Source organism: Stylophora pistillata, chromosome 2 (assembly GCF_964205215.1).
Source record: "Stylophora pistillata chromosome 2, jaStyPist1.2, whole genome shotgun sequence".
Classification (NCBI taxonomy): Eukaryota; Metazoa; Cnidaria; class Anthozoa; order Scleractinia; family Pocilloporidae; genus Stylophora; species Stylophora pistillata.
In genome coordinates, this window is record NC_142520.1 from 31,509,016 (window position 1) to 31,536,814 (window position 27,799).

The 27,799-nt window shown below is 37.4% G+C and overlaps 2 protein-coding genes across 5 annotated transcripts in view; both read right to left on the reverse strand.

Moving 5' to 3' along the window:
* Window positions 1-462: 462 nt before the first annotated feature.
* Window positions 463-25,135, reverse strand: LOC148738327 (uncharacterized). 4 transcript variants are annotated; one of them, XR_015997262.1, is made up of 4 exons: window positions 24,382-25,135; window positions 2,679-2,941; window positions 2,277-2,391; window positions 463-1,455 (listed from the first exon to the last, which is right to left on the reverse strand). XR_015997262.1 is itself a non-coding variant. In XM_088750890.1 (4 exons), the coding sequence occupies exons 2-4, from the start codon at window positions 22,947-22,949 to the stop codon at window positions 21,873-21,875; spliced, it is 411 nt and encodes a 136-aa protein (XP_088607016.1). In that variant the 5' UTR covers window positions 22,950-23,079; window positions 24,382-25,135; the 3' UTR covers window positions 20,627-21,872. The 4 variants fall into 4 exon arrangements, 2 of the variants coding, with proteins under 2 accessions (XP_088607015.1, XP_088607016.1); XM_088750890.1 differs by lacking the exons at window positions 463-1,455; window positions 2,277-2,391; window positions 2,679-2,941 and adding exons at window positions 20,627-22,072; window positions 22,563-22,680; window positions 22,857-23,079; XM_088750889.1 differs by lacking the exons at window positions 2,277-2,391; window positions 2,679-2,941; window positions 24,382-25,135 and adding exons at window positions 15,788-15,908; window positions 16,922-17,663.
* Window positions 25,136-26,953: 1,818 nt separating this feature from the next.
* LOC148738328 (uncharacterized) overlaps window positions 26,954-27,799 on the reverse strand; it is an 11,934-nt gene continuing 11,088 nt past the window's right edge. The window contains exon 5 of the mRNA XM_088750876.1: window positions 26,954-27,799. This exon is cut by the window's right edge and continues 20 nt beyond it. Within this exon, the coding sequence (XP_088607002.1) occupies window positions 27,749-27,799 (51 nt within the window). The 3' untranslated portion in view covers window positions 26,954-27,748.

The following is a 27,799-nucleotide window of genomic DNA, read 5'->3' on the forward strand; positions in this document are numbered from 1 at the left end:
TATGTAAACACTGTACGCCTTTAGTAACAAAAATTCCACAAACGACGTCGGTTTGAGAATTGTCAACCCTTTCCCATTGATTATTTATCGACCCAACTCAGTGGTGCAAGGCGATTGACATTCCCAGATTAATAAATTTGTTCAGAAGACTTATACAGAAGGTCTTTTATGAGAGAATGGGCTAACTCTTCGTTTACTCTCCGCTGGGCATCATTTAGCACTGGATAGAGTCAAACCTGTATAAAGCGATCGGTTGTAAAGGTCCCGAAATTTTTAATAAATGTAATTTTTACCTCTGTTAAGCGGTCACGGTGACCCTTTACTTAATTCCAACGGCCTGTTTGAATTGTTTTCTTCCTTTATTGAACGTGGAACCACTCAGAAGCCTTAACCCAGAAGCCAACCATTGTATGGTGGAAGGGGAAAACAAAAATAAACTAGCATACACCCTATAGACTAGCATATATTCTTTATTTCATCTCTACTTGATATACTCAAGGTGCTTATCGTAAAGTCGCAGAAAACATTCTATTGAATTCTCAGTTACATGGCAGGTTTGTACAAATACAAGTTCTTCTTCTTTTTCTTTCGTTTCATAATTATGTGTATCTACATCAGTTAATCCGTGGATTGAAAGGAGTGTTGAAGCCTAGCTTATCTCAATATTTTCACGAAGAGTACGTAATAGTAGGAGTCGATGCAAGGGGAAGATTGAATGAGCCTCTCGCTTTCTCTCCTCAGTTTCTTTGGACATGGCTCACGCATTAAGATCGAGGCAAGAAATTGCTCATAAGCAAAATTTTTTACTGCTGCAAAACTCGCAAGACTCCCAAGAAAGTCATCACACTTAAACTCTTGGTAGACACTCGTTCATACATGTTAGGTAGAGTCGCGGTAAGTATAACAGCTCGCGCCCAGGAACACGACAAAAGTAAATTTAAACAATAATTACAATGAAAAGAATAACGTGAGATTAGGGTCCTATCATTCAAACATACAACCCACACACCGAGACACACGTCTTTTTATACCCATTATTGGTATCATCCCAGTTGAACAAGTCCTCGCTGTACCAGATTTGGAAGTCTTGATTCGCCTCCGCTGCCAGCGGGGTAGAAAAATTATCGAAGACTAGTTCTGGCGATTCGGTTGTAGCCCAGGGCAGGCTATAAAACTTACAGTCCCGATAATTCAATAGGTAATTATTGGTTGGCAGAAGAAGTTTACGGTTTGTGTCAGTTATCATCGTGGCCATTTGGTTTGGAATGAGTTTGGACCAAAGGCATCCCCATTTGGACCGAAAGCTTGGGTTAGATGCATCGCAGGACACGTATCCCGACTGGTATGTTAATTTGAATGTAATGATATTACCCGCTTTGTTGGTTTTAAAGAAACCATAAGAATCATCTCTTGCTCCAAAGCAAACAGTAGGTGGCGTCATCTGTATCCATTTTTCTGGGAGAGAACCATTACACAAATAATTGATTTATTTTGTACAAAAGAATATGAGTTGATTGAAAGCCTAAATGCAAACCGTTAAACAGACACATACAATTGTTTGTTTCTTTCCTACAAGGGATGTATTTTTTTAAAGTTAAATTTGCAGAACCGTCCTTTTAAAATACACGAAACTGCGAGAGGAATGTGCGAGACAAACTAAATTTGCATAAAAAAGTTGAGAATAAAATTAAAACAGTTAGAATTTCTCATCATTCACTCATTACTTCAATGTAACGCGCCATCACTTTAACATCTCAAACAAAGAGCATGATCTGTCCCATGTATCTAAAAAAATATGACTACAAATCTTTTTTCTTCGTGTAGTGAGAAATTCTCTGCATAAATAAATCTTGTTCATTAGCTTAAGTGATATTGCAAAGTAATTTGTAGAACGATTTTTCCACAAGAGGGCTAAGATTTAATTACCACACTTATTGAAACATAACTTGACACCCTAATTTCATAAACGATTTTTGATTATGGAGTTCAAGTCTCAGAGATTTGCACCAATTGATTTCTGTAGCTAGATCTACAAATCTTTACAAGAACAATACTAAATGCCTAGAAAACTGATATTTCAAGTAAAGGATGAAACATTGCTTATCCAACCTACATCCAGGAATAGGGAGAGCGCTCAAATGCGTCTGGTGTTCGCCGTAGAAGTTTAACGTGCTCTAGCCGCTACCTGCATGCTTTACAACTGAACAGACGCACAGTCGACGCTTCTTAAAATACATATCAAAGGATTTTCTACAACAGAAGTAATAATTTCCTACCATGTTCACAGTTGTGGCCTGTAAATCCAGGAGGACATAAGCAGCGATATCGTGAAGAAGTAAAGCCTGATTGACAGGTTGCTTCGTTCTTGCAAGGTGAATTGCCACAAGCATTCTGAAAGAGGGAAATTGAAAGGACTACCTAATAGCAAAATTGTTTTGTAACTTCATTTTTCATCGTTTCTGTTTTTTTTTTTCACTCGCTTACCCTGAAATCGATTTTATTCTAAATCACGTTTGGTAGGGGATTGCCAAATAGGGAGGTTTTGAATATTAATTTTTTCTTAAAACCGCTTTGTCTTCAATGACTGATGAATATTTAATAATCACTTGTTGCAAGTAAAAAATAATGATCACAACCTTTCTACTTGATTGCTTTCTCCCATTAGATAATGTTCTTACATTTGTTCCATGGTAAACATAGTTTGCTGCCTTGATCAGGTCCTTCTCATGTTCTTTACTAGTTGAGTTGTTCAGTTCGCAGTTCTCTGTCTCAGGTCCTCTCGGACGTACTTTGAAGTTTATACTGACACAATTGTGTTCCAGGTAACAACGAAACTCACACGTGTCCCTGTCAATCGCACTGATGGTTGCTATGGTGTGGTTAACAAGACGCTCCCCTTCGAAGAATAACGAGGATGGAAATGCCAATGTACGACTTTTTCCTGAAATTATTGAGATTGTTAGGAGGAAAATAAACGAAAGAATTAAAAGAAAGCATGTCATCGGTTTACAGGTACGTCTATTTCACAATTCAGAAAGTGAAGATATTAAGTTATGCATTAACGTAGGAAAAGCGACCTTACTCTAATTTAGCTTGAAACTATCGTATCAACCAAAATGAGTGTTAAAAAGAAATAAAAGGAACAAACGTGATGAACTTATCGTGAAAAACTTATCGTGACAAAGCAGTAGATAAAAACTTGATTGAAATTTGATTAAATTAGCATGCCGGTTTCGATACTAGTGTGGGACCGGTCACGGATCGACAAATATGTCTCTTCATTTCTTCAAAATAAATGGCTACTGAGGGTCAAAACAATTTCCATCATATTACAAGTCCTTTTAAAACCTTATTTACAGCATTCAAGCATTTATTATTACCACTGAGGCTCACAAGCTGCAAATGACAAACAGAGTGGGTTTTTTCTTTTATGTCACCGACTCCGCCGATGAGCGAAATTTCTTTGCTTTAGCAAGTACAAACGAGGCCTCCAAAAATGGGCCAAATTCCACCTTAGAATGACGCTAACTATGTGTGAATTGAATTTTATCAATTTTCTCGAAAACAAAAGAATTTTTCAACTAAATACATAGGTCCTGTTTTGTCTTGTCTATAGGCCTACCTAATCTTAGAATATGAGCCAATTCGATGTTTTGACTTGTTGGCGGTGAATGTTTGACTTTTTGCGACAACCTCTCTTAAATGCTTTCCTTTCGAAACTGGTACATGGTTGGTTTGGTACGTGGTAAATTGATACAAAAAGCTACGAGTGTGAAAAGGGTAAAAGTTATATGAAAATACCTTTGAAGAACTTACCATCTAAACAGGCCAACGCATTCTGAAGAACAACAACAAACATATGAAACATATGTATGAACTGCGGTTATGAGACGTATATGTGAACGATCCTTCGCAGTAAAGCACTATTTGAGCAATAGTGAAAATCAGACCTGAAAAAAATTTCAGGCCTGTACGGGATTCGAACCACTGACCTCTGCGATACTAGTGCAGCGCTCTACCAATTGAGCTAACAAGCCAACTGGGAGCAGGCCATCAAATTAATTCGACATAAACCCGTAGATGATAAATCAAACAACAACAAACATATGAAACATATGTATGAACTGCGGTTATGAGACGTATATGTGAACGATCCTTCGCAGTAAATACATATGTTTCATATGTTTGTTGTTGTTTGATTTATCATCTACGGGTTTATGTCGAATTAATTTGATGGCCTGCTCCCAGTTGGCTTGTTAGCTCAATTGGTAGAGCGCTGCACTAGTATCGCAGAGGTCAGTGGTTCGAATCCCGTACAGGCCTGAAATTTTTTTCAGGTCTGATTTTCACTATTGCTCAAATAGTGCTTTACTGCGAAGGATCGTTCACATATACGCATTCTGAAGAATAAGCAAGAAAAAGACAAAGTGGACTAAAGAATTCATAGCGACTTGAGAAACTTCATTTGTTCATCAGCAATGAACTGTTTTAAACATAGCCGTCTGTTTAAATAGGCTATTGTGATGTCATACCGGCATACAGCCGACTGAAAATTAGTCAATGACGAATTTTGACAAATGATAAGAATTAAATTTCCCCTCAAAAAGAATTTTTATTTACTACTGGTTTTTCAAGAGAATTGTGTTAGTTTTAGATTCTCCATGAGGAAAAAGTTGTTTTAACGCCCGTTATAGTTAAAAAGTTTCTGGCGTTTGGTTTCTTGCAATGGATATTCCTCTCAGCAATCTCCTGTTGCCTGGCAACAGCTCACAAAACTTCTTTAATTTTTAATAAGGAAGTTCAAGTTCAAATTAAAGCTACAGGATAAATGCATATAGTTTATTAGAACAGGTGGATACAAATAAATTTCGCTTCATGAGGAACTTATTGGTGATTTTTTCAACAGAATTTTCTCAGTGACAGATTTCCCATCAGGAGGGAGTTGTTTTAATGCCCGTCGTGGTTGAATAGTTTGTGGCGTTTGTTTGTTTCAGTGGATATTTCTCTCAGCAATCTTCTGTTGCCTGGCAACAGCTCACAAAACTTCTTTAATTTTTAAACAAGAAAGGATGAATGCATATAGTTTTTCTTTTGGTTTCGAAGGCAACATGAATGAAAAGTCCGTACTCAATAATCTAGGATGAAATAGGTCACGTGTTGAGTTTCAAGATGATTTGGTCTAATCAACTAAGTTGAAATGCAAATTAGCCTCCGTAAAGAGTTTTTAAAGCTGAAGTTTTGAGTGTTCGCCCTTCGTCGGAACCAATGGAGGAATTTAGGGTTGTATGTGGTTTACGTATTGAGAAATGAGGCTACGCTATTTATGGGAACATGGTAACGTGAAAAACAAGAATAAAGTAGTTAAATGAAAAGCGTTCGTTGACACCGTGGGGAATACAAATGACAATTTGAAAGATAGAGTTTGTTTTAAATTTGTTGAATTGAGCGTTGTATCATGACCTATTATATATCCAGTCATAAATAATTCACTCAGATCGCCGTCAGCTGATGCCAATCAACCAGTCTCGATATTTTTTGTAAAGGTAATCACATGATTTCGAGTACAGTTTGGAATAAATAAGCACGAGTAATTTTTTTCAAAGACTAACAAAATTCCATGAGCCCGTAGGGCGAGTGCAATTTGTGGTCTTTGAAAAAATTTACAAGTGCTTATTTATTCCAAATTGCACGAGAAAATCATGTGATTATGTATTAATAATCTACATGAAAAAATACGAGGTAGCTTCTCATAACTGTAAAGAAGAAAAGCGCGCGCATCATGTGCAAAAATAATTCATTCAAACCCTGCAAGTGACATTGTCTTTGACATTGACCTTGACATTGACATTGACCAATCATTCTGACCAATCAGAATGTCTGGTTTGTTTCTTTCTTTGCACTGAAATAACCCTCTTCTGCACTGAATTAACTCTCTTCTGCACTGAATTAACTGACGACTGCATTCATCTTAACCAATTAGAACTGAGAAATTTTTTCATGTATATTATTAGGTTCAATATAACGAAAGGGCTCCTCTTTCCAATGCCGTGAAGTACATAGCTCAGAAAAAAAAGTTATCGCCCAATTCATCAAGCTTACGATATGTGAAAGTTGCCGTTAGTAGATGTTGCTATAGTTATTTTAGTTCTTGACTTGGTAACAAAACATATTTCGTATTTCAAGCACCTTTGAAAGAGGTAGTGTGTAGTGAACATAACAATATTCGATCGCTTTTCACTGACATATAAGTCACGACCATTGTTTCCTTTATAAACAGATCAATGAGTCAAGAGACTATTTCTTCAGGGTGGAGAGCAATCTTTCACCTCATTAAGCTTAGAAATTCACGATATCAAATACACTCAATTCTCAACTAACGGACACTCTCGTAAGAGGACAGTTCTATAAGAGGGGGGGAGGAGATGAGTGGTTCAAAAGACTCAATAGCAGTAAAATTCCAAATCTTTCGAAGACGGAAAAAATTATATAACAACAAATAATTTCCTCAGAGCCATACTGTTTGAAGAAGGAACTTATAAACTGCTTCGTTTTCGCAAGAGATACGTGTAAGTCCCCTTCGCATCAGATGTTTGCTGGACTTGCTGGTCTCGTCACGATTTTTGTAATTACAATTTGGTTGAATATACTCAGGGTTTCGATAATGTAAGGCGTTGTCAACAAAACCGGGAATACAATACATAGATTTATAAAAGAAGCTAATTTGAAGCGACAGAGGGTTAAGTTTGTTCAAGTGAAAAGGGCCGATTTCGTCGAGCCTTCCATTCTGTTATTTGTAGCGGTCATTTTTCACCCGATTGTTATGAGAAAAGCAACATGGTTAAAATGGGCCGGGAAATGCAAAAAATACTTCTTCCTGGTGCTGTACCGACGATTCAAGCCCTACCAGAAACAAATTCTTCTGAAGTAAAAAAGCGACCCATGCAGTCGGCAGACAGCGAAGATCCTGAGGCGGCCGACCTAACTAAGAAACGACAGAGGAGAAGTAGAGCTCTTCATAAGTTAAGGAAAAGAAAAGGAGACAAATGAGAAACTCCTATAAAATCTCTCAAACTATCAAACCTCTGACAGTCAAGTCAGCTCGCCATCGAAGGGTCTCAAATTCATTCCAACACCCGTGACGAAAGAATATAAAATCAGGGCAACTCTTGCAAGATTAATTCGCAAGGTGAATGCGCCTCCAATACACCTTTCACGGACAAAAAAAAGAACCACCTCCATCTCGTAACAAACTGGATGCCACAGGTGCAGCCTTCTTTTGCCCATGAGAGCTACTTGGAAAATGTAGGACCTCTATGTAAACCACTATTGTGATGGAGCTTCCTAATAAAAGATTGTTATTATTCTTATAACACTTGATGCAGAGATTTGGAGATTGGGTCGAGCTGGCGTCGAAGGTGGACGTGTGTTTTTAGTGGGCACGCTCGAGAGGCAAATTTTCGAATAACTTGAGTATGTCAAAATCTGGAAACAAGAAAGGGAAGAAATTAAGTAGCTCATCAAGTACTGAAGTCGCCTCTTCCACCGAAGGCAAAGGAGAAGAAGCATTTGAATCAGAATAGTCGGCAGCAATGGCGACCAACGAAAGCGTAAATGAAAACCCTTCTCTGGTCGACATATGGAAAATTCTTACGGAAATTAAAGCCAATACCGAGAAGTTGGTACTAGACGTGGAATTGTTAAAGGCAACTTATAACGAGCTAATAGACAGTCTATATTCTACAAAGAGCCAGGTAGATTGCTGTTAATTCCAAACTAAAACTCCTCGAAGAACAAGTATTGACGTCCAAGAAGAAGCTAGAGGAAGTTAAACAAAGACTCTACGATGATTAAGGTAGTCGTGATGACTTGGAACAATATACCCGTAAATTGAACTTAATGATACGCGGAATCCCCGAACGCAAAGAAGATAATTTTGAGAACGTTATTATTTGGGAAAAATTCTGAAGGTCAACTTAACACACGGTGATATTGACATTATTCACAGATTGAACACAGAAAACAAAACCAAAACACGACCGATGATCGTCCGTTTCAGTAATTACAAGGCAAAAAAATAAACTCATGTGGCCAGGATAAATCTACGAAATGCAGCTTTATATAACCTAGGAGCGGTGAAGATCTTTATCAATGAAACTTAACTGCATGGAGAGCAAGGTTTTTCAGAGAGGCAAGAAAAGTTATGAAAAAATATCACAATGGTAAAACGTGGACTGTCAATGGAAAAATCTTTTTGGAAACAGACTTAACCGCAAAAGTTTTAAAGATCGATGATTATGAGGAACTAAAAACCCTTTAACTCTAGACATGATTGCTCGAAGGAAAGAGGGAAGACCTTGGAGTGTAGGCTTTCGGCCGGTTGATCGGTAGTTTCCCAGGAGAGGTAAGTAATCGTTTTGTTTCTCCGTCAGTTATTTTGTAGTGTTGCTTGGTTCTTCTTCTTATTATTTTTTTCTTGTCTCTTTTTTTCCTGCTTTTTCAACGTCTACTGTCAAATTCTTAACGCTTAATGTTAGAGGTTTAAGGAATCAAGAAAAAAGAAGATTGATATTCTCATATTTAAAAAAACAAAAGGCAAATATTTACCTCCTTCAAGGAACTTTCTCTACCTAAAGGTGAGAGGATCTGGTCTGCGGAGTGGGGTGGCCAAATTTTCTATTCACACGGTACAGATCATTCAAAGGGCGTTTGCGTGCTCATAAAAGCGAATTCTCCAATTCACGTAGAGATAGTAGAGCTTGATACGAATGGAAAATTTATAATATTACGTCTAAAGACACCAGGTGAGACCAGCTTCAAGGTTGTTAACATTTATGCTCCCACCAATTATCGTGAACAATTTGACTTCATCGAATCTTTTACTAAAAAAATAATATCTTTGACCGATTCGCCTAACTTAATAGTTGCAGGTGATTGGAATACAACTTTAAATTTAATAGATAAGCAAGGAGGATTAGCCTGGACAAGAAACTAAGTACAGGATTTCGTTAGTTTACTTCATGAAAGCGGCCAATCTAGTTGTTATATACCGTAAAATTCATCCAAAAAATAAAACCTACACATATAAATCGAAAACACTGAAACTAAAATCACGCATAGACTTCTTAATAAGTGGCAAATTTCAACATGATGTCAAAAAGTGGAAACGCGAGCATCAATCGCACCTGATCATACAGCAGTCTTTTTGAGCATTAATCTGAATGAGGAATTTAAACGCGGTCCTGGATTATGGGAATTTAATAACTCTCTTTTCCAGAATGAATGACCCTGGAGAAGAAAGATGTATGGGAGGGAATTTGAACCTTAACCACCTTGTAATACATGAAAGTCTTGAATTAGAAGCTGAAATAAATAATGAAGAGGTTCACAATGCTCTGAACAGTTTTTAAAACTACAAAACTCCCGGTGAAAGCTTCACAGAATTCTTTTGTTAATCCATCGATTAACAAAAGAATTCTGTGAAGCCTTCTTCGATCGTATAGGCGGTACACTCTTAGACTCCTTAAATGCGGGATTTGAAAGTGGAACATTGTCTATATCACAAAGACGAGGAATTATTTCATTAATCCCAAAAGACGACAACAGTTTGACTACATTATCTAACTGGCGTCCAGTCACTCTGCTCAATGTAGACTACAAGATTTTTGCAAAGATAATTGCAAAGAGAACTGAATCAGTCCTGCCGAAACGAATTCATCTTGATGTTAACAGAGTTCATTAGGGGAAGATTCATTCGAAAAAATGTTAGACTGTTGAACGATCTAATGGAATGAAAAGACCAAAAAATACCAGGAATTCTGATGTTCAATGACTCTGAAAAAGCATTTGATACAATAGAATGACCCTTATTTAAGATGTACTTAAATACTTTAATTTTGGTCCCGTTGTTGGAAAATGGATCTCAGTACTCTATAAGGACGTAGAAAGTGTTGTTTTGAACAGAGGCTACTCAACTAACTGCTTTAAAGTCTCAAGGGGAGTTCGGCAAGGGCGTCCACTCAGTCCCTTATTATTTGTGTTAGGTGTAGAGATCCTAGTTTAAAAGATAAGGCAGTCTACGAACTGTCAAGGAATAAAACTACCGCAATCAGTAGAAGCCAAAATTAGCCAATTTGCAGATGATACAACTCTTATTTGCGGGACGTAAACGCTCTTAGAGAAAACACGAACGTTTTAAATAATTTTAACGAAATTCCTGGCCTCAAATTAAGCAAGAAAAAGCCAAAGCAATGTGGATTGGTTCAGCTAAAATGATAAAACCAAACCTTTGGGCTTTCAACCCTACCAAGAACCAATTAAGCCACTAGAGGCAAATTTATCATATAAACAAGACAGAAATAGTAATCTGAACTTTTATGTCAAAATTCATAAGATGGATACTAAGTTAAAAATGTGGCAAACGAGAGACTTAACTTTGTATGGTCGCATAATGTTAGTAAGGCCCTAGGCATATCCAAGATAGTTTATGCGGCCTCAATGCATAGTGTTCCTGAAACAGTTATTAAAACAGTGCAAGATAGTATATTCAAATTCTTGTGGAAAAACAAAAAAAGATAGAGTAAAAAGAGCAATAAAATATCAGCCATTCTTTCATGATGGTGTGAACTTCCCAGATGTCCACACTGTGGCAAAATCACTACGCTTGAGCTGGTTAGGCAGGTTTCTAAATTGTACAAATGAGACCTCGCAAGTTATTCCTAATAGTTATTTTAATAAATATGGAGGATTATCTTTCCTATTGAAGTGTAATGGCAACTCTAAGCACTTTGGAAAAGAAAATGCCTCTTTTTTGTAGCGAAATGTTAGGCTATTTCAAGGAATGACGCAGTGGTTATCCTGATGTTTACTATATTAGAGAGCAAATATATTCTCTGGAAATATCTGTTTGGAAAGGAATTTATTTCGTCCAGGATTTATTGAATAGAGACAGTAAGTTCTCATCTCTGAAAAATTTTCAAAGGAAATATAACTTTGAACTAAACTATTTAAAATATTTTGAACTTACAATCCCAAATTATTTGTAGAGAAAAGCACAGGCAACTGCTGAAACAAACAGAAATATATTAGAGGAATGGGATATTTTCCATCTGTCTAAAAACTGTGGGGAATTAGTGAGGAGCCCACACTGTCACTGTTCTCTTCCAGTATTTATTTCCCAGAAAAGCAGGCAGAACAACGTTACGCGAAGTCTCTGGCCGACTAAAAACTACTCATAATGATTTTCTTATCTCATGAACACACCTTGATCAAAATGTAAGTTGATTGGCTGTAAAGTTCTTCCCAACAAAGATAAACAAACTGATTTAACAGAGCGGACAGATCAAGACACTCGATTTCCGGCAGATAATTTTGAATCGTTACAATACTAATTATCCTGTTTCTGACCAAACAAACTTATCTCTTTCACTGAATGTAAATGTAAAGATTACTACAAATTACTTCAGGAAAAGACTAGGGCAGAGCCGACCGCTATTAAAAGATGGTCGAGACGTTTTGTGAACTTTGACTCTAGTTGGAAACGGATCTTACACAAAACTTACAAAACGACGAGTGACAAAAAGTTAAGAGACTTGGTTATAAGGTTTTCCACAGAACATTAGTCACTAATAAGGAACTCAAGCAATTCAAAATCAGAAATGATGACCTACGCTTTCAATGTAAAAATCCTGATTCATTAGAACACACTTTCTTAGAGTGCCCTATGAGTATTCGATTCTGTCAAGAAATCCTATCTTGGTTCAATAATTTGAATAACACCCACATAAGTTTATCTGTTAACCATATTTTTTACTCCAGAATTACCCTTCTCCTGCTATTAGCGATGACCTCCGACGCCGACTAGATTTGCTTATCCTGCTAAAAAAAGATACATATATAGTTGGAAAATTAATGAGAAAAATCTTAATAATTTACAATTTATAAATAAGATAAAAATGCAATGGAAAATTGAGAATTTAATTTAAGGTTGTCGAATACAAATATTGTCAACAAACCTTTTCGTGTGTCCTTTTTTTTTTTTTCGTGTTTTATTAAATTTATCGAATTGGTATTTCATTCAGATATAAGTAATCAAGTAATATAAACAATAATCTCGCACATATAGGATGAATAATGTAAGAGTATTATTATTGCCAATGCTGCAACCAGTATTGTAAATACTGTAAGTAATGTATGTAATTAGCCATGAGTGATATACACCGATTGCAAATATGGCGTCCAATTTGAATTGCCATTATTCTGGACTCACTAGCCTCTCACACATGTAATAATCCTATTGTGTTTCCACGTGAAGACGAGGCTAGTCAGTCCAGAACAATGGCAATTCAAATTGGACGCCATATTTGCAGTCGGTGTATAGTGTATTGTTATTAGTACACTGTCGGGTACTGTAAAATTTTATATAGAACAACAACAAAAAATGATGCAGAGATTTCTGTATGCCAATGTATGCCAATTCTGTAGAATAAAATAGTTAAAAAAGCAACTTTGCTTTCAACCTCACAAAAGCAACACAACGACAGTTTTCATCAATAAGACAGATAAAACTGAAGAGGCTAAAGTGTAACTCAACAACAGAGTTCACTTCAAACTTCTCAAAGCACCGATAGTAAAAAACACGCAGGAAAGGGTAAATGAGATCATTGATCCAATGCATCAGGACAAACATATTGATGGCATACACTGAATGCAAATATGGCGTCCAATTTGAGTTGCCATTGTTCTGGACTCACTAGCCTCGTCTTCGCGTGGAAACACAAAAGGATTATTACATTTGTGAGAGACTAGTGAGTCCAGAACAATGGCAACTCAAATCAGACGCCATATTTGCATTCGGTGTATGACTAGTAATAAATGGCTTTCACAAACTCCCAATGCGCCTAGATACACAATCAGCCCTTGCTGAAAACAGTTTTCATACATCATCCAATCACCTCTTAAAAAAAAAAGGGAAAATCCCTTACGACACGCTCGTGAGAGCAAAAAATTCAAATTGAGGGCAATAATGCAACGCGACCACAAAAGCTACGCGGGGAGTCTGTGCCGGTATGTCCGTACCTTTATTCTTACTCGTTTTGGGTGTGATTATCTATGCCGTACTGCTGCCTGTACGAGTAACCGGCCTCTGTGCTGTTTGTGTGGATTGTTTCAGTGAACCCTGCTCAGCTCATATTGATAGGGAGGTGGCCCAGACTCCCCCTAAAGGTTCTGAATTATCCCCATCACTGTCATATAAGCTTAAGGTATTCGGGTCACTCTCTTCTGACAGAACATCGTCTGAACCACTGCTGCTTGCACGAGTTGCCATACCAATCCTACTAAGGAATCCGCTTACGTCACGAATTCTCGCTATTGTTTTCACGGGAAGTGGAATTCCAGTTAAAAATGCCGATTTTCTCCCTAAAATAAGTCAAACTGGACAAAGAAAATTGCAAATCTGTTTCTACGCCACTTTTTACACAGTATATGAAAAACATATGTTTTTGGGCTTACATACCCTTTAAAGTTTGAACACTGCAAAACAGGCCTGCTGACACTTTGAGATATCTTACAGTAGAAGATAGAGGTATAAATGATGTTTCTTGCACACCAGGTTCATCCTCCAATATTCTCTAAACCCGGAAGCTAACCATTGTATGAAATGGTGGAAAGGGAAAGATAAGTCAGTTCATCCGTGAATTAAAAGGAATGTTGAAGTTTGTCAATAGCGACTCACCGAGTGCATTGAATGTGCACGGATTAACTAAAAATAGCAACTTGCTTAGTTTACTCTAAACCTGATCAAGAAGTCATAAGGAGACAACGAGTCACGAGAAGGTCATAGGCAGGGACATGTCGATTTCCGCCGAATCGCGGATGGAAATCCCCACTCAAGATAAAGCATTTTCCGCCATCGTCTCTTGTGTGAAGATAAGTTTTCGCGTGGTAAACTGGAAAAACTGAACCTTCGCGGACGGCACAACAATAACTGGGGGAAATTAACTCGGCAGAGACCACTCGGCAGCGAGAAAGGAAACTCGTCACGATTTCCTGGTACATGGAGATGTACTTCGAGCGAGCTTATAGGGACGTCAAGGATGAGACAGCGTTTGGTTCTAAGTAAACTTTATTCTAGGTCAGGCCAATAACTGACGTGATCTATAGCGTACTCAAGTTTGTAATCATCAAAACTGTACAAGGTAGCTGCTTATGTACTATCTAGTGTGAACTGCTATTGTTATCCAAATCGACCATATTTGAACAGCATAACAAAAGAAGCGGTAATAGATCTCTTTGAAGTTAAACAAAACTACTTAAATATTCCCAACTGTTTCTACGACGAAAACAATGTCCAATTAAAAGGACGGGTGCAATAAACTCGAGGCCATTAAAAATAGGAAACTTAGGTGAGAATTCACAGCTCTGGTATAGAAAATATACCTATCTTAATTGCAGTAGCGCAGTTTAGAAAATAAGAGTGGAAAAGTAATTAAAAGTTTCTGCTCGTCTATGCAAGATTGGTGTGGAAACTATCGTATGAAAGGAAATTAAAATTACGAGTATAAACTCAGCTGTCGGCTACTATGAGAACTAATTTTCCAGAAAGACCCTTAACACTTTTATTTACCAAATATTTCATTAGAATTGAACAAGAAAAGTACCGAGATGCAGCTGTACAATTTAAATTGATTATTCAAAATTTACTTGTAGCTTTTTATGCATCAATAGCGCTATCTACTGCGAAGGATCGTGCATCATACGTACTTATCTCAATACTTTCACCAAGACTAAATACTAGGTAATAGAAGGAGTCGATGGAATGAGAAGATTGAATGAGCCTCTCGTTTTGTCTCCTCAGTTTTTTTGGAAATAGTTTACTCTTCGAGATCGAGGCAAGAAATTGCTTCATAGTAAAATTTGTTGCCGTTGCAAAAATCGTAAGTAAGCCGTCAAATTTCCCTAACTTTTGGTGGATACTCGTTGATGCGTTAGGGAGAGTTGCAGTAAGTATAAAGTATAAAAATTCCCGTCCCGGAACTCAAAAAGAAAAAGCGTGAGACTAGGATCCTGCCATTGAAACATGACCCATACACCGCAACACACGTCTTTTTGTACCCATTATCGGTATAACCCCAGTTGAACAAGTCCTCACTGTACCAGATTTGGAATTCTTGATTCGTCTCTGCCGTCAGCGAGGTAGAAAAATTATCGAAGAGGAGTTCTGCAGATTCGGTTGTGGTCCAAGGCAGGTTGTAAAACTTACAACCCTTATAATCCGATAGGTAATCATTGGTTGGGAAAAGAAGATTACGGTTAGTGTCAGTTATCATCGCGGCTATTTGGTTGGGAATGATATGGGAACAAAAGCATCCCCATTTGGACCAATAGCTTGGGTCCGGTGCATGGCAGGTCACACGTATCCAGATTGGTATGTTAATTTGAATGTAATGATGTTACCCACTTTGTTGGTTTAAAAGAAACCATAAGAATCACTTCTTGCTCCAAAGCAAAGAGTAGATGGCGTCATATGTATCCATTTTTCTGGGAAGAGAACCATTACACATATAATTTACAAAAGAACATCAATTAATTGAAAGCCTAGATGCCGACCGTTAGATAGAGAGGCAGAGGAATAAAAGGAAAGGCAGACATCTGGATTGGGAGGAGAGAGACGGATGTCTAGCTTAATTGGATAGGTTGAGAGTTGGATTCATCGATAGACAACTTAATGGGTGATGTTGACATTTTCATGAAAGTATTCATCAAATTGAAAAATACTTTTTTTACCTACCATTTCTATTCTCGCAATCGGTGCCCTTGTATTCGGGTGGGCAAACACATCTATAACCTTTGTCTGTAAAGCCTGTCTGACAGGTCCCATTATGTTTGCATGGAGTTTGTCCACAAGTGTTCTAGTGCGAGAAAGAGGGTTAGAGCAGATACATGCGAGTAAGAGTGGTGAATGGTAATGATACTTTGAAATAAAACTTGAAATGTCACTTGAGATAAAATCAACCAGCTAACCATTGCCAGAAATTTGGGACAATATGGCGGAGGAGGTTTTCGTGTTACAAGCGGGATGGCGCCGAAACAGTATAAGAAAATGTATGGGAAAAGATTGTTTTTTCAAAATAGCTTTCTAAGAATGGGATATTCTTTCGCTGCGTACTTGGAAATGCAGCCTGCATCGGTTAAAGCGTCCATCGCTACGAAAAAGAAATACTCAAATTCAAGCCTACCTTTCGCAAGGTATACGAGTAAACTCATAATTCTGACTCCATTTTCCCATACAAACTCTTAAAATCTGCTTCGACTAGGTGTTACAATTCTTTTGTCGTGAGAACAACATTGCGAAGATTTGCAACTGCGTAGTTCGATATGCATTCTGCTGAAGTTTTCTCAACTAAATCGCTCGTAAACGGTCGAATATGTTGACCCACAAATTTTCCTTGAGTCGGGAGACTCTTCGTATTTTCACAGAGCTCAAAAGCCCGATACACCATTTTTAAATACCCCAATTTTAGGAAGGAAGAACACGAAATATACAAGTCCCTGTAACTGCACAATTTGGCCGCCATTTTCCTTGTTTTGACGTTTCCTTTGGCTTTCTGGGATAGTAAGGTACCAGGCTTTTCTCTGGCGGGGTTTTACGAAAATAGAAAGTTATGTGTTCACTTCACTTCCACCGCCGCCATACTGAATTGTCTGTAATACGATATACCGCTGACATCTCGTAACGGGCTCGAAATGTCCCCAATTTCTGGTGATGTAGCCAGGCAACAAGTGACGTTATTTGCGTGACCACTATAGGATACAGCCAAGCATCTAAAGAACATCAACTTCATTGACTTGGGCAATGGAGAGCTCATCAACTAGTTAAACCAGGGATAAACGAAAAGCATTACAAGTTTATCAATGCACCCACCATTGTTCCTATATAACTGTAGTTTGGCCAGGGCTTCAGATCCTGAGGATGTTCATTGTGTGTAGAATTATTCAGTCCAAGATAAATAATCTGTTGGTGTGTTCACATTCACTCTCAGGGAAAATTGAATGCATCAAAGTAAAGACGAATGATGTCACTATGTATGCTAGAAGTACCAATCTGTAATGTTGTATTTAGCTTGAGTGTTTGAATGTTTTTGTATGAAAATGAGGTTCCAGGCCTCGAACAAGCAGTCTTTGTTACCATGGCAACAAGAGTGCTGCAATCTTTTAAAAAGGACATTTTTGTACATCCCCCTGAGTGCCTAACTGCAAGTTTGAAGGGAGGTTGAAAATTTTCATTTCCCAAGATGTTTGATTCTTACAGACTCGTTCTTAAGTGTAAATGAGCCCCAGGTAGCTTGACTTCTGCTCAGCCATAATTGTGTTAATCATCCTGAGTCGCATGCGATAAGATATAAAGCGGACGTGATAATTTTTTTAAACATTTCGCTCTTATCTCACGTCTTTGTTATTGCTATAATTAGGAAACTAGCTATTATCGTTAATTATTTGGGCACATGGATGCACGTAGATCTTCCTGAGCTTAAAAATAAAAGCGAGAGAAATTCAAGTTTGACAGTTACATGTTTACACGTGGTTCATCTGGCAAAAATTACTGAATGGCTACACAGACTCGTTTATAGACGTAACTTTAAAAAGGCAGGAAAAAACAAACAAAAAGTAAGCCAAACAAGCAAACGAAAGGATAAGGCGTCCCTGTCAAAGTCATAAAAGTCAGTGCTAAAAAATTGACGTTCAAAGCATTTTTCTATGTTTTTAGAAGCTATGGTAACCTGCAAGTAGATAACCAGAATCACAAGCGACCCAGGTGAAATGGTTTTGGGTCGCCTCGAGTATCGTGATACCAAGAGACAATGCAACAATGCAAGAGGGAAGGTAAATTATTTACTGATTCGTTTTTCTTTATCCTTTAACATTGTAATAACTTAACTTGTATCAAAGTGCTATTCACATTTCGTAAAGCGTCATGTTCAATGGGCGGATATATTCTGAGTTTAATGTGCCCTTAACTTGCGCCTTGCGCTCCAATTTGACCCTGATAAAAATTTGTTTGAATGTTAAACTTTCAAAGAACATCTATGCAGTTAGAAAAAGTTTTAGGAGATTCCTATGCCCCATGTCAGTGTCATGTTAATAAGGAGTCGGAGAGAATCGAGGGAGGATAGCCTTGGCAATCAAATTTTTTTGCTCTGATCCGTATTCTTTTCGTTTTATGTTCATTTTTATTAAACTGGAAATAAAACTCTATCTTATCTCAGATCTTGCTGATAGATTTCCCTCACAAAAGTAAAAGGTAACCTTATAATTTGGCTTGTGTTAACAAGAATAAAGAGAGAAAAATGCGTCGTCGCTATTATATACAAAAAATCAACATATGCTATAGCTGTCTTGGGCTCATTGTTGCCGCTACGTCGGAATTTTTTTAACAATTATCTCAGAGGTTTTTTAAACCAAGTTCAAATCATTTCAGGATGGATGATCTCAAGTTTTGTTTGCGCCTTGCAGGGGTTGCGATTGGCTCAGAATCTGGCTTATTATAAACTTAGGCGGCGTTTGGTCTGATTAAGGTGAAGAAAAATCATGTAAACGCACTGATTTAACTCGATCGATTGAAAGGCAAAAGGTAATTGTATATGCAATGTCATCAGTTTTACTACATAATGATAGACCAAAGGAACAGGTGTAATTGTAATATTAAGAAGATCAAAATATAATTTTTCACCTTTTCAGTTCAGTTCTTTTGTTGACGCTCTGTTATTGAGATGAGAAAGTCACGTTATATACTCTATGTCTCCTAACTCTCTCTTGACGTGATTCAATTTAAGAATGAGAAATAAAGTTGCCTATGAGAAATTGCAGAGGGTAAAAAAGACAAAGACACTAACCGCCCGCGTTGAGCCCCCACCGAGTTCAGATCCATCGCAGTCCTGCCCTATGTCAAGGGTCTTTCACAACTTCACCGCTATCTGCAACAAAAAGGCATACGCGCTGATTTCTAGTCAGAGCTGCGTTACGATCACACCAAGTACGACGGAAGGGATGCTGTGAGTACGGCAAAGTCTACGGCCTGGATGCCGTCGATCAAAAGATACAGTAGCAAGAGAACCGTGCGACAACAGGCCGTTGAGGGAACTTTCCATAGATGCACCAAATCACAGCAGTTGCGTTCCATCCAATCACATTCAAGTGACCACATATTGAGACAGACGATTATACTTCTGTTTAAATAAGTGACATTCACCACGTTAAGAAACCCCCAACCTATTTTACAATAGAAATAATTTTTTTCTACTTAACCCAATTTAATGGGAATTACGATCCGTTTTTTCATCACGTGAACTTGGCGGAAATCTTGAGATATGTTTATGAACTCACAAGGAAGGTTGCCCCTTATGCCTGAGTTAATCCCGTTTTCAGGAGCATTAAGCGACAAGGGACATTTTCAATTGTATTCGAATGGCTCAAAAGTCCATCGTGGGGTTACTCCAAAGTATGTTTTATGATGTTCCTGGCAGTTGGCCGATTTTCAATCCAGCCTCTCATATTCTCTGTAAAGGCGCCCCGAGAATAAGGTTTCTCTCCAAGAACTAAACACAATGTTACGGCAGTAGCGACAACAACGACAGCGACAAAAGCAGCAAAACTCGGCGACCAGTTCACCACCACTTAGATATACAGACCGTAAACCGCAGCACATGTTCACAACGCGTTATTAAAATCACCCCATCTGAACTAGATTTGAAATGCTTAGAAAAATTAAGAAAAAGCAATTTCGGTGGTCTAGTTGTGGCTTAAGGCAGTCTTAACACGTACAGCCTCGATGATGTAACCGGAATTCTTTCTTCGGCGGATTAAGATAACGATTGGTGTCAATCGTCAACGCCAAGAATGAGGCCATTGGGTTGAGAATGAGAGGGGTGCAAAGGCATCCTTCATGGGAATGGATTAATCCAGTCTGGTAGGTCCACTTATGGTAGCATGTGAGAAGAGACGCGCGAACAAGAGACAAATGTTATGGAAATTTGAAATTTCGATTCAAATGTCATATTGTTGGCCTCTGAAGTCGGCCTAACAAAAAAACAGACGTGTACATAATAGATAGTTGAGGATGACCTAAGACTGATCTATGACCTGTTTTAACTGACCTACCGAAATGTAAAATAGCTTGTGTAAGAACTATGGTAAGTAATAAAATACAAGAACACTCTACATGTACTTTCTGCCCATGCAGTTTGTCCTTGTGCTTATGTTTTTTGTTCTCACTTGGATCATGCTTGGCCTTATGCTTCTACTTAAGCGATTGTAGAGATTAGGCTTTTAAATGCGAAAGATTTGACTCATCTTTACAGTATTGCAAAGTAAAAAAGGAAGGGAAATGATTAAAGGTCACTATTTTGTAAATCATGTAGCAGTGTTGTTTTTTTGGTTGCTTTTGCTTTGTGAGTGCTATTTTAAGACGCTAAATAAGAGGGAAAAAGAATGCAAACATGATAATCACGATCAAGTAGTTGTCTGTAATGTAGTATCAGGATCCACATGGCTAAATCTTCGCTTTTTTTCGTCTTACATAAAAAAGGCAAAACATCTGGACATTCGACTACCTGTCCCGAATAGAATGAAATTCTCGTTTAAAAAAGGTTTATTTGTTCATATGTCTGGTACAGTATTTCTAAATTCTTATTTTTCGTTTCTATTTGTTTTTTTTTTTAATCTTCCCAACTGATAAACATTTTATGTTACATAAGTTATATCTTATTTCTAAGTAGCGTTCGATTAGCCCAACACTAAAGTAGAAATGTACCTTTTACGCAAAATAGTTATTGACGTTACGGCATTATTTAACCGGCAGAAATAATATTACACTCCGAAAAACCCAACTCTTTTATTAAACTGACGTGTTCCATGTTAATTCTTACGAAAAAGTGACTCCTTTAAGCAATAAAAACAGTGACGTTGTAAAAACTTACTTAGGCTTATTAAATATTATAAATCAGTTCACCATAGACAAAATTCAGTTATTTCAATTCTTCTTGAAATACACAATCTTTGAAGTATCTCAAATTAGCTTCCCCCTCCCCCCACAGTAGAGCTTTTTAAACAGTCAATCGGTCTGTCGAGAACAGAAACTACTACTCCTTCATGACTGAGTTCTTGTTACAAAACGTATGTTATTAAAACGTATGCTAGAACAATCCAGAAGTCTACTCAAGTATTCCGGTAAAATTGCATAATAACATCCCCTGATAAAATGTTCTAGAAAGTTCCACCGTGTGACATAAAAAAATTTAAGTATCCACGTCACCATGACTAGGCCTTCTAGAAATTCCTAGGATTGACTACTATTTACAGTCACTTCCCACGCATTAGCAAGAATGATAAAAAAGTAGACCTTGTCAAATCTCAATAAAGGGTGCAAGTTTCTAAAGAAACTGCGACGCTGTGTCGTTGGAGTAACAAGTTAATTTTGGTTTTATCAACTGAGTTGATAGTGTAAATTGGCCGCCGTAAGGAGCTTCAAAGCTGACATTTCGAGCGTTCGCCCTTCGTCAGAGCGAATGGGCTAAGGCTCCAAACGTCAGCTTTGATACTCCTTACGGTGGCCAATTTACATTATCAACTCGTCAATCCTCAGTTCATGTCTATGTATGTGCAAGCAAATTTACGTTATTAATTTTAATTGACTTTCGGTTCATATTCAGTCTGTGCTACAATAGCGCATATTACAAGCTGGAGGCTTAAATAGTTTGTAAATATAATAGGATCCGCAGTTTTTAAATCAATCAGGACTGAATCTTCACAATTAACACTCTCCACGCCGACGAAAACAGACTTTCCTTTTCACTATACCATTTTCCACTGTAGGATGTTCACCGTCCAACCATCCTTGACGGTCTGTGCAACAACGGCGTTCCTTTACGCACGTGGTTGGCATTTGTTTTCCTGCATCTCTCACGAAACGATACCATCCTTTGAGTTAATTTGTCGTCAAACCTTGCAGGATTCTTTCCTTTGTAACTGCTCTTTCTGTCAAAATCATCCAGATTTGTGCAATGATAACAAGGATGGGCTATAAATATAAATGATAATGGAAAAAATATTTTAGAAATTAAAAATAGGACATGAGCCATTTTTTTTTCAAAGATCACTCGTCATAATTCCTCCATGTGAATAGTGCGCCCTCATTGCAACATGAATGTTGCGGTGCAGTGGAGTAAACCGATAGAAAGTGCTGTCCGTTGCTCCTATATTATATATTTAAAAAAACACATATATCAATTTCTATGGGTTTACCGTTGCTTTAAACGATAGGTTTTTGACCAATCAGGGCACTGGTATCATTGTATCGTATCACTTGTTAGCTCAGACTCGAACGAAACTTCAGTGCAATGTGATCTCAATACAAACACCATTCCAAATAAATTACATATGTCAGTCTTTAAAGGACAACTTAGGCATTCTCCTGTAAAGAAAGTCACTCGACAAAGAGACGTGAAGAGCATGGAAAAATTAGAATATCAATACAGTGTGGGATATTTCAATCATGTTATGAAATCAACCTTTTTCACAATATTGTCCCTCGAGTCCAGGAGGGCACAAGTATCGATATCCCTTGATTGCGAAACCGGACTGACAAGCTGCATCATTTTGGCAGAGTGAATTCTTAGCACAGGCATTCTAAAGGATAAAAGAAAGATGAAGTAAAGGAAAAATCAACGGACTGTATGAACGAAAGAATTTGAAAAAACGTATGATTGAACAAAGGATATTTCAAGTACGCGCTGCAGCCACTGCAGCAATTGTTTTAATTGCAATGTGAGGCGACAAGCGAGTAAATTTGAGTAGTAGCTCACCTTTGAACCACGATAATAAAAAACGGCATCAGTCGTAAGGTCAATATCATATTCAAGATGAGTGGCGTTGTTAAGTTCACAAATACGAGACATTCCTCCAGTCTCTGGATCTTTTTGAAGTTAGCACTGACACAGTTGTCGTTCATGTAGCAGAAAAGCTTGAAGAATGAGCCATTGTTGTCTAACATCACTTTGTAGATTGATATTCGGACTCAGGATGTTTCTAACGAAAAATCCGACAATAGAGAGTTCAAAACAAAAAAGGGGTCAAACAGACATTTCTTAGATGAGGAATAGTCAAATTAAAATTTTTTCACGCGTTCATCAGGGAGATTAGTATAAACAATCGTCACTTCTTTGATGGTTGAAAGCTTCCCTCCTCTTTTTAGCATCTCCCAAAAAATGACAGTTCTTGTTACTATGTTTATTCAGCTGCTAAAAAAAGTTTTGATAAGAGCATCCGATGTTAAGGAAAAAAAGATAATTGCTCTGATGAAATATTTTTCATGGACAGCCGACGGAGAGGGATGAATTTTGATTGAAATGAAGCCTCCGAGCTGCCCGAGACATCTGAGCAAATTTTTACAAGAGTATTTCCACTTAATAACTTGGATATATCAACAAAGTTGAAGTGGTAAATTGGCCACCGTGACGATTACAAAAGCTGACGTTTCGAGCGTTAGCCCTTCGTCGGAGCGTTAGCCCTTGGTCAGCCCCTATTTCCACTTAAGGTCACTAACCTAATTCTTAAACGTTTATGTGTCGCGAGCTTCCTTTCGCTCCAACAAGAAAAGTCCTATTTTTAACCTTCGGTCGATAGATGTAAGCTATGTCTCCAAACAAACAGGTAACGAGGAAAATGCAAACCATTGATTCCATATGCCACCATTATTTTTGTGTAAAAATGCATCCTAAAGTTGGGTAATGGCAGTAAAGATCTGCTTCTGCTCGATATTCAAACGTTAAATTTCCCCCTACTTATAAGGAAACGCATCCCTGGTGACTCTTATTGAGAGGACTATCTACATGCTTAGATGCCACCGCCGTTGCTACTTACCTTTGACTTATTTCTAAATTTCTTTGGAATTTGGTACGGTTAAAAACTCTACAATACGTTTTGATTGCTGAAATGACTTCTTCAATAAATTATGGGTGTGAATTCCAGAGAATCACAGGGTAGCGTCGCTTAGTAGTGGAAGGATAGTTAGTACATAGAGCTCCAAAACGAACGCACAAGCACCACGTGAAACAATCCAAAGTGTTTTAATTTTATGTGATACAAAATGGAACGTAGCCAGGTAGCGATGAATAAGGTAGTTGCTGAATACTTGGTGTGATTGCGATAGCAAATGCGGTAGAATTATGTGTGTGTGGTTCGAACTAGAAGGTAACAGAAAACGAAACGAAGCTAATTAATTGACTTACAAACGATGACACAGCACAATGACCTATTCTTGAAATCAACTGAACTAATAATGAAGGAAACGATAAACTAAATCGAGCATAAACAATATAGGTAACTTACTTTGGTAGAGTTCCTAGCGTACTTGGAAAGCGCGGTGGGGGAGTAGACAAAACAATTTTACACTGAGTAGCGGAGCGCACGACCTCTTGACAGCGATCAAAAAATGGTACTCTTTTTGTCGCAAGCCCGTAATATGAGCGAATGACTGACATAAATTGCGTAACATTTTTACACCAATTACAGTAATCGACAAAAATAAACCGCCACGTAGATAAACATTAACTAAGCATGGACAATAGGCGGTTAAGCAATAATCTAAAGTACAAAGAAAATAAATAGCGTTTCAAAACTAACAATGGGTGGTATGTGAACACAGGGTTTTGGATGTAGGTTGACAAAAAATCGTAAACTTATATCTTACCACATGTCAATTTGTAAGCCTAGTGCGTTCACAGCTTAATTTGAGTGAAATCATTTTGATAGGAGGATGAAAGAAGATATTACCATAAATGAATCTTGGGATAAATGAATTTTAGTTTGCAACTCACCTTTACCAAATGTTATGTAAGTCATGACTGGCATGTAGGATACGAACATGAAGAACGTAGAAAATTCCATGCTTAATCCGAGACAACGGTCTTTTATCAAGCAGCTCAATCCGCAAGATAGCATTTTATGAAGCTTAAGTCAACAAAGTTGGCAGTTGTCATTTCTCGCCAGATAAATGTATTGAGATAAATAAGATAACGAATGTACGCTTAAATATTGCGATTAAGAACCCCTTGGAGGATTTCTGTTTTGCTCGAAAGAAGGATTCAGGACTTATAAAAAAAACCATTCGATTTTAATAGATTTATACGATGAAGACATTTTTTGCTGCGAGTTACGTTGTAAACACATCTCATAGAAAGTCTAATGAACGGCAGGTGAAAGTATCCATTGCCCAGGGCAAGCAGAAACCTGCATGGTTAAGCTCATTTGGATTTTAATTAACACATTCCAAATTTGTGAGATCAATAAGTATATTCAGGGTATTTTCCTTTTTCGCTTACAGAAAGATGAAATATCTTTCAAGAATGTTCGTGTTATCAATATGTAACTTCTGGCAACTTTGCTCATGAAATAAACATTTTTTAATTAAGAGCCTATTTTAAAAGACGTGCAGTTGACAGATCATTCCATGTTCCCGTTGGAAGGCCTTGGTATTGAATTAGAAATTTGAAGATTTTTCAAATCTCGCTCCTCTAAACTTTACAGAGAATTGATGATCAGCTCCATTGGGCTGTATAAGTTGAATTTATGAGACTCGAAAACAGGCCGTGTCCTTAAACATCTGAAAACTCCCTTAATTCCCTGGGCAGCGAACGTCTGCCTTTGTATGTTGAGTCATAATTATCCTTGTAAACTCGCATGAACGTCTCGGCTTGAAAATAAACCCATACACCTCTTTAGTAAGGATGTGGATAGTGCTGTCAAGTGTAAAATTCTTTTAAAACCCTTGATTTAAGGTTGTGCAGGGGATTGAATCTCTTTCAGAAAAGGGACATTTTTTAGATATCATCATCAGCATTTATATAAGGGGACATTTTTTAGATGAAAGGAAACGTCCTAACCCTGTTGGAAAGAAGAAAGAGATGATGACGAAACCGGAATTATTCTTCCCGACCCTGACACCTGTCAAGAATCAATAATCATTTTTGATAATCTGTTTACCACATCTAATCTACTTTCATAGCAGCTGCTCATACATCCTGTAAAACTCCCCTAATTCGCGAGAAAATGGCCACCGCCTTTGTTTTATGTCTCTATTCTGAGGAGAGTCAAGACAATTCGACTTCCTAGACGCCAGAATTGCATTTTACCTCGTATGTCTCACAATAAGGAGGGACATTCCATAACAAGCTAGCGTCTATATTTACTACATACCAGTTAAGCGAAATACTTCTTCGTCGCAAAGTATGGCAAACACATTTATATAGCTTAAATTAAATTTGTGAGCAATGAAATCGTAAGAACAACTTTTTCTATCTGGATTTAAGTAGAGGTGAACTGATATCTTCCAATTTTCGATAAGAATAAATACTAAAAGTCCTACAAATATTGAATTAAGGTTTCCATCTTGGTAAAAAGAACCAAAATTCTTAAAAAATAGATAGATTTATTACATCCATTTAGAAATCACTTGTGATCCTTGCAATATGAGTGGCTCTCACCGGTGTGATATATTTACAAATCGCACCATTTTATGCTCTAAATCGCATCTTTTTTCCAGCCAAATAGACATCAGCTAATCAAATTAAAGCTTGTTTTAAGGAATCAGTCGAACTGCTGGAAAATGAGAGACAACTTTTTCAACTTTACTACAAACCAGCTCAATATACTGAATAAAAAAAAAGTTAGCGCTCTCTACTGCGAGGATCATGCATCACACGTATCTAATACCGCAGTTCAAAATATATGAACTTCATATATACATTGTAACCGAAAAAAAAGTTGTACCGACTAAAAAAAAACTCATACTATGTAACAGTGGTAATTGAACTTCGTGTCGTGAGATTTTGGTCTGAAATCATACTCATGATTTCAAATCAAACTCGCACTGCGCACTCTTTTGAATCTGAAATCACTCCACTCAGCTGAATTACTGTTATTAATAACTCCCGGATCAACAGACACTATCTTTTATGAACTGGAGATTATCAATATCTGAACGGAAGTATTTTGAAACTAAAATTTGTCAAAAAGTTTCCCAAAGAGTCTTATTCTTTTTGCTGTTTTTTTCCCGAAACTTGAAAGCTGTGATAGTTCTTTAAACACCTCTTCATCCATTAATCTTCTGGAGTTTTGGCACAGTTATCTATCCATAAGGTTTTTGAATTTATTTTTATGTAGTTTTTATTTACAGTGCTTACAAATACTAAAACTTACACAATGAGCCTAAATTAAAAAACAGTCTAGTTTATCGTGCTAAGACTCTAATATCTGATATGCACGTACAACTAGTCTACTTACATTCACTTGCAGACATACCGGCATCTCTCACGCAAAACACATTGTTAAGGGACACCCTTTACATACTCACATACCGAAATAGCTATTTTTATCACAATACTAGCATTGCTCTGACAAAATAATGGTATTGAAAGTAGTAATTATATAAACGAAAAGGATAACAAAGTAAATAAAATACGCATAGCACGCGGGATCTATGCATTAATTTTGTAAGCTATCATTAACATTTCGTCTTGTAAACACTACGTGAGGCACAAAGCTCTATCAAGCATTCGAAAAAATTAAAATAAGCTCGCCCACTTTTTTAAACGTACATAGGTATTTGTTTGCTATGATTTCTTTTAATTTTTTCATTTTTGTTTAAAGATATATAGGAAGGCTTTGGATTATGTGTTCTTCTCCATCCATGATGTTGCTAACTTTCCAACAGATCGTTTTTCTTCATTCGTAAGCCAAGGAGAGTATT

Bases quoted from the DNA above. Each gene is read 5' to 3' on its own strand.
- LOC148738327 (XM_088750889.1), bottom strand. The intron at 1,456-15,787 runs GTAGGTAAAAAA...GTTCTCTCCCAG, and splicing joins CGATTGCGAGAATAGAAATG to AAAAATGGATACAGATGACG.